This window comes from Solenopsis invicta, chromosome 16 (assembly GCF_016802725.1).
Source record: "Solenopsis invicta isolate M01_SB chromosome 16, UNIL_Sinv_3.0, whole genome shotgun sequence".
Classification (NCBI taxonomy): domain Eukaryota; kingdom Metazoa; phylum Arthropoda; class Insecta; order Hymenoptera; family Formicidae; genus Solenopsis; species Solenopsis invicta.
Window position 1 is genome coordinate 2,246,491 of NC_052679.1, and position 17,731 is coordinate 2,264,221.

The 17,731-nt window shown below is 41.2% G+C and overlaps 2 protein-coding genes across 9 annotated transcripts in view; one reads left to right on the forward strand and one right to left on the reverse strand.

Annotated features, from left to right (window-relative positions):
- Positions 1–17,731, forward strand: part of LOC113003250 — a 52,250-nt gene that overhangs the window by 23,903 nt on the left and 10,616 nt on the right. Inside the window, exon 4 of one of the 4 annotated variants that reach the window (XR_005576579.1) lies at positions 13,726–13,962. The exons of the other annotated variants lie outside the window; for them this stretch is intronic. The gene's annotated coding sequence lies outside the window, so the exon portion shown is untranslated. The remainder of the gene's footprint in view (positions 1–13,725; positions 13,963–17,731) is intronic. 4 annotated transcript variants of the gene reach the window in all.
- Positions 1–17,731, reverse strand: part of LOC105204055 (MAP/microtubule affinity-regulating kinase 3) — a 282,108-nt gene that overhangs the window by 23,581 nt on the left and 240,796 nt on the right. For all 5 annotated transcript variants that reach the window (XM_039458941.1, XM_039458940.1, XM_039458939.1 and 2 more), the window contains one exon: positions 17,488–17,654. In XM_039458941.1, the coding sequence (XP_039314875.1) occupies positions 17,488–17,654 (167 nt within the window). The remainder of the gene's footprint in view (positions 1–17,487; positions 17,655–17,731) is intronic.

Genomic DNA, 17,731 nt, shown 5'->3' on the forward strand with positions numbered 1-17,731 from the left:
GATTGCACCGCGAGCACTGGCAGTGAATTGCCCGATAGGAACGTGCGAAAAGCAGATGCTATTGCGGTGATGTCAAAATTCGATATTAAAGCAATATTAAATTTTACAAAACAAATCTCGACGCGAAATCTGCAGGACTGATCCCATCTGCGATTAATCTTTAAATTTTCTAGAGTGAAATTCTCTCACTCGAAACGAATAAAAGTTCATTCCATCAGTGAACAAAAAGTTTTGTTGCATTAATAGGAATTCTGTTAGAGTCAGTCAGTGTGTCTGTTCTAAAACGGACGAATCAGAAATCTTGTAAAAATTATAGTAAAATATCTGTCGAATATTCTGATTAGAATAATCAGAAATTCTGCTTGGTTCCATCAGAAACACTCAATCACACAAGTTTTATTAATGTAATCAGATCATTTTTCTCAGTAAATTGATAAGTGAAAATGCCACTCGGAATGGAGTAATATTTCATTTCTCGTAAGAATGACTGTTTAACTCCAACCGTAAAGTGATTCTTTCATCCGTTTGGAATGTTATATTCCATCAGAGCAATAATTTATTCGAGAATGAATTCTTCATCTTTTCTTAAGCTGGCCACACACGTTCGAGTAAACTTGTCAAGTATACTTGCCAAGTTAACCGGGTGTGCGGCTGGCTCAAAGTGGCAGCGCGCAGTGACTCGTCAATTTATAGCAAGTCATTATAAATTCATAAACTCAGTAACACGTAAATAATTCAGTAATAAACTCACTATATGTAGATTTTTGTTAGCACTCTGGAAGAAGCGTTGTCAGCATTTTTCTATATAACATGAAACTCAACACAACGTCGACACGATGACTCGCTTCGAGCGATCTTCTTGTTTCTCAGCATATCAGATTCACTCCTTAATTGGCCATGGTTAACCAGGAAACGTCCAACGCAAATGAAGTTTTAAGAAAAATGCAAATAACATTTTATATGACTTAAAAGTGTAGGTACAAACTTTTTTATTTATTTTAGGCACGTATTAAGCTTGAATCTTTTTTATTTAATGTAGAAAAATGTACGGATTATCTACTTAGAATAATTCAAAAATTATAATTTCGTGGGTTGGACGATATAACTATGACCAATTACAAGTAAAAATATTCATTTTACAAAGTGAAAGAATTCACTCCACGGTACAGAATGAAAAATATCCATTCTATATGAATGAAAAAACACTCCAGTGATTTAGCAATCACTCCATTTTTCGAGTAAAATTTTATTCTAAAAAACTTAAAGAGTAGAAATTACGATAAAGTTTAGAGTTTTTACATTCATGATAAGCCTTTTACAATTTTCGCGCGCGAAGGGTGAGAGGCCAAAAAAAGTAATTGGAAGTATTGGCCAGCAAACTAGCAAGCAAGTCGAAAGTTCTTCCGATAGGATTTGCCACGAACGGATATAGTTTCCCGATGGTCGATCAGTCGGTGATATTAGAGACACATCTTTTCCATTAGAACGTGTCAGGCCGTACGAGAGGGCGTCAATCTCCGCGTAAATTAGTCCTTCTTGGAGACTCCGTTCCCTTTGGTCCTTGACTCGTACTGGATTCGCTGATTTTGGCTTCCCCCTTTCTTTTACGAACGACTGAGATCACTCTCCGTCGAACTCACCCATTTCGACATTCGTCACTAGTCCCACTCCGCGTGACGATATTATTTAACCACGTCGCGTCGCAAGGATCAGTCCTTGTATTATTGAAAATGTACAGATACAAATTAAAAAGAACGATGCCTCAACATTGAAACGCCTTGGCATTATTACGTGCTTATTCGCTAATAAATACGTACTGATGAAATCAAATCAAATCTCAATTTAAGAAAACGTTCCGTCTTTAAATTCCATCGCATACCGTCATTAAAAGGGTATAAGGCTAGAGTTTTCGAAATCGAGCAATCTCGAAGATCCCGAAGATTCTCTGAAGATCGCGGGAACCAATTTGCAAACGTCGGATCTCAAGTTTCTCAGATACGCGCGTGAGTCAATGAACGTCGTTTTTACGATCAATCTATCGGGAATTCGTGGATTACAGTGAACCGCCGCGCGCCGCGCCGCCGCTACCGTCAGAGGATCCGCCGAGTCGAGGGAGGCGAGTAGAAATGGAGATGTGAAAGAGGTACATCGGCAGGACGCAAAAGACGGAAAACAAGGTGCAGAGACGGGGGTGAGGACGGGGGGTGGGGATTGAGATGCGGTTTTACCAGAAGTATACTCCGAGTACTCCGAGGGGCTCTCGCTGGTTGGGAAGCGGCAAAAGATGAAAGATATCCGAGATTGGCCTAGCCATTCCGTTGCAAGCTTGCCCGGATATGGGTTTATATTGCTCTTTCGCTTTTATAGCGTTCGACTATAAACTCGCCCGAGACGGGCTTTTCGTCGGGCGCCGTGCATTCACGCCGCGCACTTTAAAAAGTCTTTCGTACGCGCGCGTACAGCTATCGACCGTTATCTCGCGGCGGAAATCCATCGATAGATCATGATCCTCGGGGGTTTCAGACTACCGAGAAATTGTAAATGCTGTAGGTGGTTAAATATTCGTATTTATGATTTTATAGCTATCGCATCTATGTTCCGGGCGAGGAGTGATTATACTGGCGTTTACCGTAACGGTACGACAGAAGATAAAATCTAAAGACTTTGAATAATACTCCACTTTGAATAATATAATATCTGAACGTTGTCTGAACACGAGCTTTGAACCAAAGAAGCTAATATAGTAATAAAAACATAAATAATTCAAAAGAGTGCAGCTGAAAATGGTACGATGAAAAGAGCTGAACAAGTGCAAGTTAAATACAGAGTCAGCGCCTGGGAATCATTTACAGATCACGCAACTTGGTGAAAATTACGAAAGTGAGCAAATTTACTAGAATATTATTAATTACATTGATCAGTGATTAGTGAGCCTAGTGAATTTTTTTTTTACCAAGTTGTGTGCCCGGCCTGCTGATAATGTCGATTTGACATTTTGCAATTTCATTTTTCCCATCATGTCAAATTATAAATGATTATCATAATTTTTTATTAATTATGTTGAGAGATACGTCGCAATAAATAATAATAAATTCGCGACCGATATTTCGATACACACACACTTTCTTCCGAGAAAAGTGTCACACGGCGCAGACGACGTTTTTTAAAAGGATACTCTTGGAAGACGAGAATAGCTCTTGAATAGAATCACGAGAACGAGCGTGCGCGTCCTCGTGTCACAGAAGACATCAAAGGTGCTCGTCTCGTCTACGAGATAATCGTTCGCGCGTCACACCGCCTTACGTTTCCTCGTAACAGGATACGGCTCTATCGCGGGTAGCCTTCCGTAAAATCGTCCCAGCGATATTCCTCGCGTATCCCTCAGGTACACCACGCTTAGATCGTTTCCTCCCCCTTTCACACCGTAAAGAGGAGGGGGGGGGGAGAGGAGGGTTTATTATTACACCGTGGCGGCGATAAAAGCGAACGGACAATAATAGCGAGAGCTGCGTGTGAGAGGGAAGATGCCCATCGCGGAAGTTCGTGTTTTACGCTCGAATGTGAGCGCAAAAAGTGCTGGCGATTTTTTGATAACGCCACCGAGCTACGTCGTTACGAGAAAGAGATGTAGGTTGAACGATACGGCGCCAAAATTCGTTATAACGATGGAAATTAAGGAAATTTTATCTACTTTGATAACAGTCGACGCTTTATCTGCGTAGATAATTATAATGGTCTACCAGAAAATATGTCTCAAAGTTGAAAGTTCGCGTCACAAATGACTTAATTCACTAATTTTAACTCAATAATTTATAAGACGACGTAAAAAGAAGTAATCAAGTAGAGAAATCTAAAGATGTGAGAATACTAAAATTACAAAGGCTTGAAAGCAACTGGGGGAACATTAATCAATAGTCGATTACGTGTACAGTTATATACTTGATTGAGAGTCGTTATAACTTCAATATTATTCAATAGGAACTTATACGTGATATAATGTAGCGGTGCTGCAGCGGCGCAGCCGGTTAAGAATTTGTTTAATAGAGTACGAGAGAAAGGAAACGAAAATTAAGGCGGGAGGGGGAAATGAGGGGGGAAACGAATCAGGAGAGAAGAGGGCGGAAAAGAGATGCAATCGAGAAGGACTTATAGCGAGTTCTATATCGCGAGCGATGCACTTGACGGGGGAACAGAGGGGAGCAAATGCGCCCCATTATCGGGTGCATAAAGCGTGCGAGACCGGTTATGCGTATTTACGCACGTTTCCTTAACCGCTCGGCGAGAGGCAGGGAGACGGCGGGGAACGGACAAATTCGCTCGTGAATTACCGAGACAATGCACTCGTACGCAAAGCCACCACGAGTGCCGAGGAACAATATTACTCCCGTAACGACTTTCTCTCTAACCCTTTACTAGTTACAACGCGGATATTACCGCCAGAAGTGCTCACTCGTACGCACGAAGCTTTGCACGTTTTTTGTTCATTACGAATTCTTCGACGATCAATCATTTCCTCGATTTAATCAACGTTTCTTCATGTTTCCTATTCTTTTTCTATCTTCCACGCTTTTGATAGATATTAAATTAAGAATTCATGAAAGGATAAAACATTTACGCGATGTTTAAGCAATTCGATTCAACAGGACCTTGAAGGTCGAAATAATTCCGCTGCAATTCCGCAATTAAATTGAATAATCGCGTATCTAAGATCGGCAGTCGAGCGAGGGTGAAAGACCTCGATTTTCTTTGCATTGAAACGGGTGTTGATGAAAATGATATACTGGCCAACGATGTATTAATGCTAAAGTGACATGCCGCGCTGATGAGGTTGAGAAAAAGAGGAAAAGGGGGGGGGGGGGCGCTCGCCGGCAATCCTGTCGCTTTCCTGCGCAAGGCAAACCGGAACCTGACCGCGTACGTCTGGCATTACACGTCGCGACTTTTAAGTGTCGCCGCGGTCATTAAAATTCATCGAAAGGACGACAGAACCGACACGTCGTTGCGCAAGATTTAAGATAGGCGATTAAGAGAACGACGGTCAAGGTACTCTCGAGATGGCGAGTAGCCTTGTACTATTGATATAAAACAGTCGGCGAGAGGAGAGGAAAAAAATTGCATAAGCCGCTCGTGAACAGCGCTCCTAGATTGCAAAACGTATTTGTTTTGAAAATTAACGAGACATAAGCCCACCGTCCACTGCACTCGCATGTATGGAGTTCATCGAAAGACACGGTTCGTGGGTGGATATGATGAAACATGCTGCTGCTCGATCTCTTCGCTTTTTATGTATTAGTCTTTACGTGACATGATAATTCTTTTACGTGACATGATACTTTCAATCCGTTCGGTTATCTTTAATCGATATTCTACGATATTTTAATTTTTAATATAGAACGGAATTTATTAGTTCAGCTTACCGAGAAGGTTTCGTTAACAAAAAGTTTCCTGACCACATATTACCATCCATATCTTAACTTAATGATTAGATAATATAAATCCATTTTCTTAATCTTGTTTCCATCGTTACACAATCCTATCTTATTTTATTAATCTATATAACTTAGCTTTTAACATCATTTCTCTGTACATTTTCTTTATCATAATTTTTACAATATTGTCACAGACTTACATTTTCTTTTTTACCTCTACTCTTTCTCTTTTTTTTTCTCTCTCTTTTTCAATAATTTCTCTAGTACATCACCCTTTATTATATTTAACTCTTCAGTCTACCTCACGCTACTATTTTTTTTTTATCTATTTCTTCAAATCAATCTCTTGCCCTACTATTCTTCTACACAGTGCCATCTCTTTAATGTAACTTTTTCTTCCAATCTGCCAGATAACTTTTCATAACTTCCAATCCAAAAAGCGTCCCTTCATTTTTCACATTAAATATCTTCTTGGATTTCAAATAAAAAAAAAATTCCAACAGATTCTAAACAGTAAATTATTTAGAGCTTTTCACCGTAAGATTTTCGAGCGAGGGCCATCTCTTCCCTAGCCCTTCATCTGTTCAATGGAAAAGTCCTGTTGCCGTCGCGGCGTCCTTCATCGGCGTTCAGGGAAAAGCTCCCTAGCGGTGCGTAACGGTGAACCAACGGTGGCCAACAGCGTTGTTTCCTCTGTTGTATGCAAATGCAGCCGGATGGCGTCAGCGCGTGCCGCGCATTAACAACGCCGGTTGACCTTGTGCGATCGATCGCGCTGATCCAAGATTCCCCAAGGTTCACTCGCTCGCTCGCTCGCTCGCTCGCGCGAATCTCCCGATGCAAATGCAACGAGACGGTGTCGCATAGAGGATGCGACGCGGAGCGCTTTATTTTTCCCAAGGAAATTGAATTGACGAAAGCCAAAGCTTCCGACGACGTGTTAGCGTCGCTCCGACGTCGAAAAGGCGACGCGGAAATGCAACGTATTTTGACAACCGTCTCCGTAACCGTGTCTTCATTCATTTCTGAAAATTCTCCCGCTCGCCTTTCCGCCGCTCTTTTCTCCGCTTTGGAGAAGCGAATAATCATCGGACGATATCGATAGTATTTCAAGACCGTTTTCTTGCAGCTACGCTTTCAGATCCACTCGTGGCAAGCTGGAAGAAAATCCTACGATTTGAATTCATTCGATATACTGGAACTACCCGGCGTCTTTCTTCGGCGAATAAAGCGTGAGCCATTCCAATTGAAAGTGTATCTTATATTCTGTAATATAGTATGTGTACGTGCGTATGTATGCATGAATATTCTCTAAATATAGAGTATAATCTGTAAACACAGTGATTAAAAAGTATTAAAAGTTTGTCGAGATCGCAGATTAAAACTACTTCATATAAAGTTTAAATGTCAATGTAGTGATGCAAAAATAATGTCTGTTTTTATGAACGACAATTCGATATAACTGATTATATAGTATATGTTTTTCTCATGTATCATTGAAAGTTGAATCACATATCAAGACACTCATCACCGCACGTTACGCTCCATCGAATGCGCGAAACTTGTTAGTGTCGCAAATAAACGCGGGGACAATCCCGTCGAGATAATCTCGAGAAAATATCGCAGCCACGGACGATTTACTCCGCTCTCAAGGAAGTCATTTGAAAACGCCACAATACCGGATATTCGAGAAGTCTTGTTAAAATGACGCGGATATATGACATCCTTTAAAGATATGTATAGTCGTTTATACCTTTTATGAAGATACGTATAGTGTAAGATTAAGTCGATATATTATTTTTGTAATCATTGAACGAAATTTTCATCTGGAAGAAAGAGAAAATTACTAAGTTATTTTTCAGCTGATAAAACTACACGCTCCATTTAGTGAAAAACTTTTATTATAAAAAATAATATTAGGTCAGTGCAAACGTTTTTATAGGTTTTCAATAGATGTAATCAACGTTTTTTCAGCTGCACTATTTCGATGGACAGATATTATTTATTCATAAAAAGACAATACCAGTTATCGTGTAGAAAAGAATTGACTAAATTTGAAATAGATTATAATGTTTATGAATAAAAATGAGTAAAGATTGCTTTCATGTACATGTAATAATGATGTATAAATTTTGAGAGAAATGAAGATTCAAAATAGCGTAAAACATATTTATAGTGTATTCGAAAAGAATATTGTGTCAATTCTAATCTACGAAAAAATGACGTAAATTTAATCGAGTGATTTCAACTTCAAAGACAAATTATTTGAATGGTCTTTGGATATTAACCATGTGCACAATTTAGTACATACGAACTCACAAATTTTGACAGAAGTTATTGATAAATTAAACGTTGATAGATCGACATTTTGGCATTTAAAAGAACAATATTAGTTACATCTATTGAAAACCCATCAAAACTCACCAAATACATTTCTAAAATAAAAAGTAACCAAACAAAACCAAATTGTTTAAAAACGGAAAGCTATTCGAGATGCATTTCCATATACAATACAGTGATGGTCGTGAAAATAAAGCTCTATATAGAAATTGACGTATTTATACTAGTTTAAAGTTTCTTTTGTTTTAATATCATCTGCAACTTGTAACAAAATAAAAAATTATTTTTAGTAGTTCTCTTGTGTTTGGAAAAAATCATATAACAAAATTTTAGTACAAATTTGAACTTTATACTTTTATCGAAGATTGTTTTCTTTTCTCAGTGGTTCTGTTTTCATGACCCACCGCTGTACGAGTATGTCGAGTAACCGGTTGCGATTAAAGCAACGTCGCGTTAAGGAAAAGTGATTGTCCGCCCTCGAACAAGTCACGTTGGTAAAAGGAAGGGATCGATGGGGCTCTCTTGCGCTTGAATTTTTTCGGCAACCGCAGAAGATATCACATTGATTTCTGGAAGCCGAGAACCCTCCGTCTCCGTTGGCCAGGAACGATCTTTCGCTCCCGGTCTCCGCCCACAGAAACCCCAGGAAAATTCTGCTCGTTCGCCGTCCTCCCTCCCGCCTGCCCACCCTCGTCCTTCTCGTCCGAAAGCTCTTCCTAACACCGACCAGTTGAGCTCTAATTGCGTTTCCCGCCTAGCTCGGTCCCTCGGTCCTTCCGCTACAGTCATTCCTCTTCAAGCTCTTGGACCGGAGCCTTTTGTGTACACACGTGCGCGTGCGCGTGCACACACGTACGTACACGCGCGCGACGTCGCTCGCAATCCGGGAATTCCTTGCCGAGGGGATGTTGCGACAGGATCCGCTCGATCGGACGCGTCCAATACACCCCTGTGCTGAAAGCAATGGTCCGCGACCGGATTTTCTCTTGCAGGCAATTCAAGAATCCGGATTGAGAGTCGAACGAAAAGAGAGAGAGAGGGAGAGAGAGAGAACTATCGATTCAAATATACGATGGTGTATGAGATTTAGCGATTTCCATGAAGAGGATAAACGCGAAAACGCTTAACCCATTAGCTGCCACCGTTCGCGTTCGAGGATCGCGTTAAAAACGGCAATAAACTTCGTCCTTGGTCTCTGAGCGGCCGTAAGCCTGTCAGAATAAATGACTGCCAATGTTGCAAGAATACCATGGCACATTATAGAGTTCATCGTTATCAATGCTTGAACGAGTACGGCGATCATTTATTTCTGTACCTTTGTGCTTCCCAGAAATCGTGTGCATGACAGTTTATGCGCGGAGAGAAAAGGTTCTCTCTCGCACAGCATATTTTACGCTGTCGCGGCGAATTTCGCCGGTTGTTATATCGACAGCGAGAAGATTTATTAAAAATGGTAATTTTATTCGTTGGAAATATTATCTTGCTGAATCCACAAATTATTTCCCTATAATAACAAATTGATTCTTATTCCTGGTAGCTAAGCTCCCACATAAAGTTTACCGCGGCGGTTCTGCTGCGACAGCACTACTTTTTTGCCCGATTAAAATGGGATTAGCAAATATTTGTGCGCTTGGCGCACAAGTCGGTGGCTGGTAACTGATAATCTCTCTCTCTCTTGATCCTTAGAACAAATCTTTTTAATTTTCAATTCCTTAATGGAGTAAAACCGCTTTTTAATCAGTGACTTCTCCCAAGCGCGGACGTGCGGAATCAATCTCGAAATCGCTGAGTCTCGATCTTCTCGCAACGAGCGAGAAACCGCAGCGAGCGAGCGGAACGATTGCGCCCCTGCAGCTTCTGTCCCCCTCCTTTTTTTTTATACGCTTTTTCCTTCGCACCTATCGATCTCGTCTTTCTCGCTCGCGAGTCTTTACGCCCCGCCAATCCCGTTCGTGTTTCCGATCTTCTCACCCTCTTTGCGAACGTGGCAAGAACCGCGGGCTTCGCCCGGAATTGCTGCCCCGTCTCCGAGACCACCCTACGGACTCGACATACAGATCTCCTTAATTGATTTAAGAAATAAATCACCCGGCTGAGTGTCGGGCGAACGGACAAACCGTACGTGCGTTCGATTTGTTCTTGCTGCCACTTCCGCTTTTCTTTTCCAGAGACAAATCGCACCCCAGTGTAAGCGTTTTACAGAATAAATTAGTATTAGGTAGAGGACTGCGCCTCCCTTTTTATCCTTCTTTATGGTTGCACATTGATTAAGTCGACCTTCTCGCGTTACGACCGTAACAAGATAGCGAATTCGCACGGGATAAAAACAGATAGATGCGCGCGTCCTTCATAAATTTAATTTCACTGACAACTATGAAGTTATAAGTACGTAGCTTTTTATTGGAATCGTCGCAAGTTACAAGGTGAATTTAATATTTGTCGAATTTCTCTACGTAAAATATTATCTTGTTTCAGAACGTATCATGAAAACAGAGAAAACGTCGTTAATTGTGCTCAAAGTAACGGCAATCAAATATAAAATTTTATATCCTGTTTAAAACTGGAATTAAAACTCGAGAAAAGAAGAAGGATAGGTAGTCCGCGAAACGTTCGACCGCAGCGGTTTCCTGTTAATTAATACTTCACAAGAGATTCAGAAACGGCTATTAAGAGTAGGCCCAATTCCGGCTATCCGGCCACTTCGCTTCGGGATGATCCTGCGGCCGCGCTATCTCGCTCCGTCTCCGTCGACCAGTTTACTTGTTATGAAAGTTTAAATTAATTTCGAGGTAATTTCCGTGCGGTAATGGCAAGCGCCGCGCGCGATGGAGTCTGCAGGAGGCCCCCCCGGTCTTCTGGAAGGCGGTCCGCCGCCTCCATCGTCTCCGTCTTATCGCTGGAAAAACAATCGAGTCCGTTCCTCCGTCCCTATATCACGCTCCTGTCAACTGCCTGGCGCGGGAAGCCTGGAAATATCGCTCTCGCGGTCCGTCTCCCGTAGAACCCGTAGAAACTTTTCTGCGGCACCTGCGCCTCTGGGGGCTGATCAAGTTCGATGTCTCGCGGGCTACGATGCGCACCTGCTGCGCATCTCGATGTTGCGATTTCGCAGGCGATAACTAGGGATCGGATTACTCGAATAATTTAATATGCAGCCGTGTGAGAAGCGTAAAGAAGACTCCGAGAATATGAGATGAAGCGCGCGGGAAGAACGGATTTGCTAAAAGCATCTAAAAATTTAGATGAATACAGATCTGAAGATAATTTTGTCAGACCGTTGAAATAATTATTTACGTTCGAACTCTAGTTGCTAGAATGACAAAAATTTTCTACATTTGCTCATCATGCTTAAACGTCTTTTATAATAATTTTAATGGTTGCGAAATCATTTTCAAAATTAAAACTATGTGCAAAACTTGTTTCCGTGCAGAAATGGGACTGTGATTCTGATACTTTCCAAAAATTGATGACACGCAATAATTGAAAAATATTTGGCAATATACATTAAAGTATAATATAATTGGTGAGATTTTTAAATATTGCAATTAAAGAAATGTACCTTCGGATTGATTTAAAGTTGCTTCAATTAATTTGTATTTTAATTTTAATTGTATTGTGAGAAATAATATTAATTAAGTCTTTACTTTTTTATACTATGATATTTGAGAATCGTTGTCTGAACAAGATTCTAGTCATCAAACGGAAATTACGAAGAAATTGGATCATATCTGTTATTCGCGTAGATTGTCATATTCTTCTGCGCGATGAGGCACGATATCGATTGCAAAACTTGGAAGGCAACGTGTCCATTATGGACGAGCGGCGTGGTAAATCGGGGAGCAATCCCGTACTTTAAATTCTCTCCACAGCGAGAATAATCGAACTTGTACTTTCGATGGAAACGAGCGTCTTCGTGCAGCTCCAGCAGGCATAATAAATATTATTTCAGAGAGGCACCCCGATGAGTTATATCTAAGTATGACCGCGAAAGTAAGGTTGATTTCACACGGGTATAAACTGGTATATTCCAAGTCCCTTATACGCGAAAGAAAACATGTGGCAGCAATAAACTGAACGTGGTATCTAAATTTAAATTGTATATGGCTAAAATTTAACTACTATACACAGGTTCTTGCTGCTGCAATAAACTGCAACTAATTGTTTCTTCTTGAGTATAAAAACTAGATCAGTAATTCTTAAATTAAAAAAAATATATAGTAATAATAATAACTATTGCTGTGCATAACATAGATTAAAAAAAAAAAAATACAGTAGAAGATGTTACAAAGTACTAGTTTCCTGACTTCCAAAATCTAGTTTACTGAGAATTTTATTAATTTTAAAAGATAAATATCTACTATTAAATTGTAATATTAAAAGATAATAATAGAAATCAAATAATTGATTATTATCAGTAGTTCACGCGATACAGTTTATAACAATAATACAATTATAAACTTGTAGAGTATTATGTTCCCTTTAAAATATTTCAAAACTTATAATCATCTACTTACATAATATGTTGCAAATACATCTAATCGTCGTTGAATTCACCGATAAACTGTTTCAATAAATTTATTCTACTCGCGTGAAACCGGCATAACTGTCGGTTCGATTTCGCCGCGACCTCAAGTTGAAATTGTTCGGTATAAGAACTGGAGGAGAGCTGTCGCAACGAGCGGACGTGTCCGAGGTGTGTGCGGAGAGCGAGATATTGAGCGGTATCGTTTCCACGTAATAGGCAATACGTTATTGAGGCTCGGCGCCGGCCTCGAAATGCACTCCTATTCCCATGTTAATGCGGATTATCGGGCAGCCCCGTTCGCGGTTAGCACAAATGCTAAAGTTCGTGGAACACACCGCCGCGTCGTGAGACCCGCGGGCATCGTTGCACTTTTGCGATCGGCCGATCGATCGATCGATAGATCGATCGGCCGTTTCGTCACGCCGATCGATCTCGGTGATCGATCTGGCATTATTACATGTGTCGTCGACTTTTGTCGCGTCGCGTGCACCGAGGACTTTCTATTTACAAGATTTGAATGCTCCGTTTGCCACGGATGGATGAAGAATTGGAATGCGCGATAATATTCGTCTTTAATCATCTCAACTTTTTATATTCGTAAAATGAAAAAAACGTGTAAAGAATGCATCACCTCTGTAAGCGCTAATATTATAAAATATTAAATAATATTCCTGAAATATTAATAAAAAATAATTATATGGTCACTTTTGATAATATTACATGAATATTATATGAAGAAGGGAATAATATTATTTACTTCAATATTTTAAATTATCGGTAATATTATAAAATATAACTTTTAAATGTAATAATTATAAACTTTATAAATATTTTATGTATAATGATTCACATTAATTTTTGACCACAATAATTTAATCTAATATTTATAATTTCGTAGAACAGTTTCATAATATTTCACGGATATTGAAGTAATACACTACGAATATTATATAAAAACGGACATGTAATATTAACATAATATTCCTATAATATAAAAATAATATTAAAAATATTGAATAATATTCTCGGAATATTATTTTAATATTGATTTCTAATAATATTCGTATTCTCGGAATATTGGATGCTTGTAGGTACACAAAAAATTATACAGTTAGAACAAGAAAACAAGAGTTGACTATCTACTAATAAAAAAATTCGTGCTTCTTTTGTACAATATTCATACGCAACATTAATTTTAATCTAATATTTATAAGTTTCACAGTTAATAAAAATATTTAGCGATGAAAGAATGATTGGATTAATCATATTGGGTGTAATCAATACTAAGTACGTCTTCTGAGTCATATCTTATCTTCCACATCGCTCGGTTCCCTACAAATTATCGCAATTATCATGCGCGAGAACGCTCCTTAAGTATCCGTTATCCATCTCTCGCTCATCGTCATCTCTACGAAAAAAAAACTTTCTCAGGGCGAGGTAATTGTGCTCTCCGTGCGGGTGAGACGAGAATCGACGCGACATCCGGGCGACGACGAGATGGCACGCCGGTGGAATAGAAATGGCAAAATAAAACGAGCCGTGAGAGATCAAGGTCACCGTCGGCGAACGGAGCCAATTAGCCAGCCATAGACTCGATTAGCCAGCCGGCGGAAGCGCTCCGGACTGGCGAAACTGCGCGTATAACGGGCCAAAGGATATACAGGCACCGTAAGTACTATACTTAGGCGGATAACCGAGTGCCCGTGTCCATTAGCGTCTCTACCGCCGGTCGCTGATACTTTCCGAGATGCTTTTCCGCCTTTTCCTCTCCCGTTCGCCTCGCACGTGATCCGAAGAGAACGCAGAAACAGATAGACGGAGCAAGAAAAAGAGGGGGAGAGAGGGGGGGAGCTCGCTACGAATTCATCTTAGATTATAACGGTATTCGCTTCTGTTGAATATTCACCGCCTACACGTCCGATTCTTTTGCACCAGCGAACTTCGACCTGACACCGTACGGTAGCACTGTATAAGCTCCGTTCTCCAAGAACGGTTTCAAGAACGGTGAATAAACTTCTCATAAATAAGTTTGTATTAGGGTCTTACCATATCTCACATCCACATGCGAAGAAATAGATTGGAAGATGTCCGTTCTCAATTCCTTATGATGCTCTTTTGTAGAAATATTGGAAAATTTTATCGAACTGAGTTATTTCGTTATTTATACTCTGTTTTCAAATAATTGCACAAATCTGATATACATGTCGCTTAAAAATTAAGAACAAGTCGGCCGAGTAAGCAACGTAATCTTTTCTCGTAGAAAGAAATAAACGCATACAAGTAACTGTAGAGGATAATAATTTACAATTAATTGAGATAGGCGTTTAGACAAACACGTAAGAATAATTGCTACCGGTTTCGTTGAACACTGCCGGCGTGCAACACGATGTATGCGTACTCGATTTGCAGCTTTACCGTTTACTCTTACTACTTGTCGGGGCTAGTTTTCCAGCGTAAGTAAAAGCGTCAATAAACATGCGAGGTGGTTTTCATCGGATATACCAGGAGACTCTCTCTCTCTCTCTCTTTCTCTTTCTCTTTTCCGGCAGAGTAGTACGAGAATCGTAATCCTGCCCCCGCTCATAGGGATCCCGCAAGAAGTCCGTGCCCTCGCGGCTCGAGGATCATGGCTTTGTCCGGCGAATAATGGCGGAGCAAACGGGAGGCGTTCGTCGGAATTAAAATGTGAGCCTGCGGATGTTCGGTGGTCCCGAGCGAAGAGGGCTGCTCTACAAAGGATTCCTTTTTCCCTTCCACTACCCGTCACTCCTCACAACTATCCCTTGCCGAGAAAATCCAGAGAGAATCTCCCGGAGTTGTGTGCGACGATATATGACAATATCAGATAAAGAGAGAATGCAGTACAAACAATTTAATTCTTCAGTTCAATATAAACATTGCCGTAAGAGTCTCCGCCGTTATCGTTTATCAATCTTTCTTGTGACTATAGGAGATATTCCGCGTAAACACCTTTAATCTTGGGGCAACATATATTGGGATCAAGTGAGCGAATTGTTTACAGTCCGATAAAGCAATTGAAGGGAGGTTCAATAAAGAATATTGGTACTAATCATTAATCACAAACGTATCATATAACTTATCAAACTAATTCTCTCTCTCTCTCTTTCTTTCTCTGAAAAGACGAACAAGATAACGTCCAGCGAAGAAGAGCATAGAAACGTTCTTTATCAGAAATAAGTCGAAGTAACTTCTGACTTCGTTTGTCTTAATCTAAGAATACACGGCGCGGCAAAAAAGGAACGAATCCGCGGGCAGTGATCGTTAACTATCCTTAGCACCAAATCTTCTCCATTTCCATTAGCAGGGAGTACTGCCTCTCCCCTTCCCCCGCGAACGAGAAACGGGCTAATCTCTCGAGGGGTTAAGCGATCGCTTATAGCGATTTTCCTAACCCTCCTTGCGAGCTCCCTCGCACTCCGACACCCTTTCTCCGTCCCTCTCCCGGCACCTCCCTTAACCGTGACGTGCGAGTCCGTGAGAGCAACGATCTATCACCATCATCCGAGATTGAGACTTTGCGCTTTCGACGAAAACAAACTGCCGTGTCGTACGCCATATTGCCGGCTGCTTTATATTCGCCGATCCTTCGTGAGCAACGAAAGCGAACTACTGGTCCACATCGTAAAGCGCCACGTGCGTGCGTCATTACGCCTTCTCTCTCTCTCTTTCTCTCGCGGGAGAGGAAACGAGGCCTTCCTCGCGAACATGTTGAAAATCACCGGGCCCCCTTTTCCCCGAGTGATGCATACGACATATCGCAACGCCCGCCGAAATATTGCGACGCGCGTCTTTTTACGCCGAGAACGCTAATGCACGCGAGGTATACAAGGTGTGTGTATAGAATCATCGGATGTTTTTTCAGATATTCGCAAATTTCGCGGATATGAAGTTTAGAACTAGTTCTAAAACTAACGATTAACTTGTAACTTTCGATATTGCAACAGCCATCTTTATTGGATTAACGTCCAGTTGACAGCTAAGCATAGAGTGAAGAGAAATACCGATGGCATCGAGACACCCTGTATGTCGATACGGGCGAAGGGATTCGTCATAAAAAATGATCTACGAGATTTCGATTTAGCAGTCTCGCTTGTACGTGCGCAATATGCTAACGTAGGGAGTGTGTCACGGCAACGTAATATGCGGTGAAAAATAGGAGCAATAAGTGATATCTTGTGTTTCAAATTTCAATCGAGGCGCCAACTTTTCATATTGATACAAACTGCCGGGTGAATCGAAATGAGACGAGAGCACTTCGAAGATAATAGCCCGGATACGCGATATAAATAGATATTGTTCGCGCGGCGATAAATTTAAACGCTAACAAAATTAGTGCACGCGAAACACGAGGGTACCTGCACGCTGCTAGTCAATTAATTCAGGAAGCTGCTTTTAATCGTCGGCCGAGCCGACGAGGGAGCATTCCCGGTTGAGGAAGCGCGCGAGCGAGGATCCTCGCGAGTGTAATTCCGCTCGTAATAAACAGGAACACGCGTCGTTATCGACACGGTGCGATCGCACGAGACGGGCCGGGCGAGTGAGCGGCTCTCCAGGGTCGCGATCGCAAGCGTTCCCTCGTGTGTAATACGCCGGACGATTTCTTTATTTAAACGATACGGCCGGCCAGCGCCGTACATCACCGCGGCCAACTGGGAAGGGAGAGAAAAGAAAAAAAGGCACGACACGTCGTGCGGTTGAATATTATTAGACCGTGGAGAAGAAAACGACGCGGGTAAATGATCGCGCCCGGCAGATCCTCGTGAGATTGTTGCATCTTAAGTGCAATTTATACCGTTCGCAGAAACACGCCCGTCGACGAACATCGTATGTTAACAGCGAGTCGGAGTCCTTCTTTTATAACGTATCTTCATTTCCTCTCATTTAATTTTGCTGATCAGATTAGCGCGGGGTTCTTCCCGGCATAAATTTGATCGAATCTTTCATTATTTGCTAACTATTCAACGTTAATATCGTGTAATTCTCCAATTAGATCTTCTCTCTCTTGTGATTTTAGATCATTTTGTGAAAGAAGATATAGAATTTTGATTAATTGTTTCTGTACATGTAGCTGCAAAACAAAATGTAGAAGGTTTCGCATGGACCATTCGCGAATTGCCGTTAGAGACCGCTTGAAAATTGGCGCGCGACGCGGCTTAAACACAAGTGACTCACCGGTGAACGACTCCTTTCGAGTGCATGTGCTTGAGCGCGGCGACCAGCTGTCTGGCATAGAGCCTCGCCGTGTTCTCGTCCAGTTTACCGGCCGGCTGCTCCTTAATGTGTGTGCACAGGTCGCCGCCAGTCGCGAGTTCCGTCACGAGATAGTACATGGATCCGCACTGCAAGCAGGCGTTAAATTAAACCGTTATCGATTCGCGTCGATAGCACTATCATAGGGGTCTTGGAAATACAACAA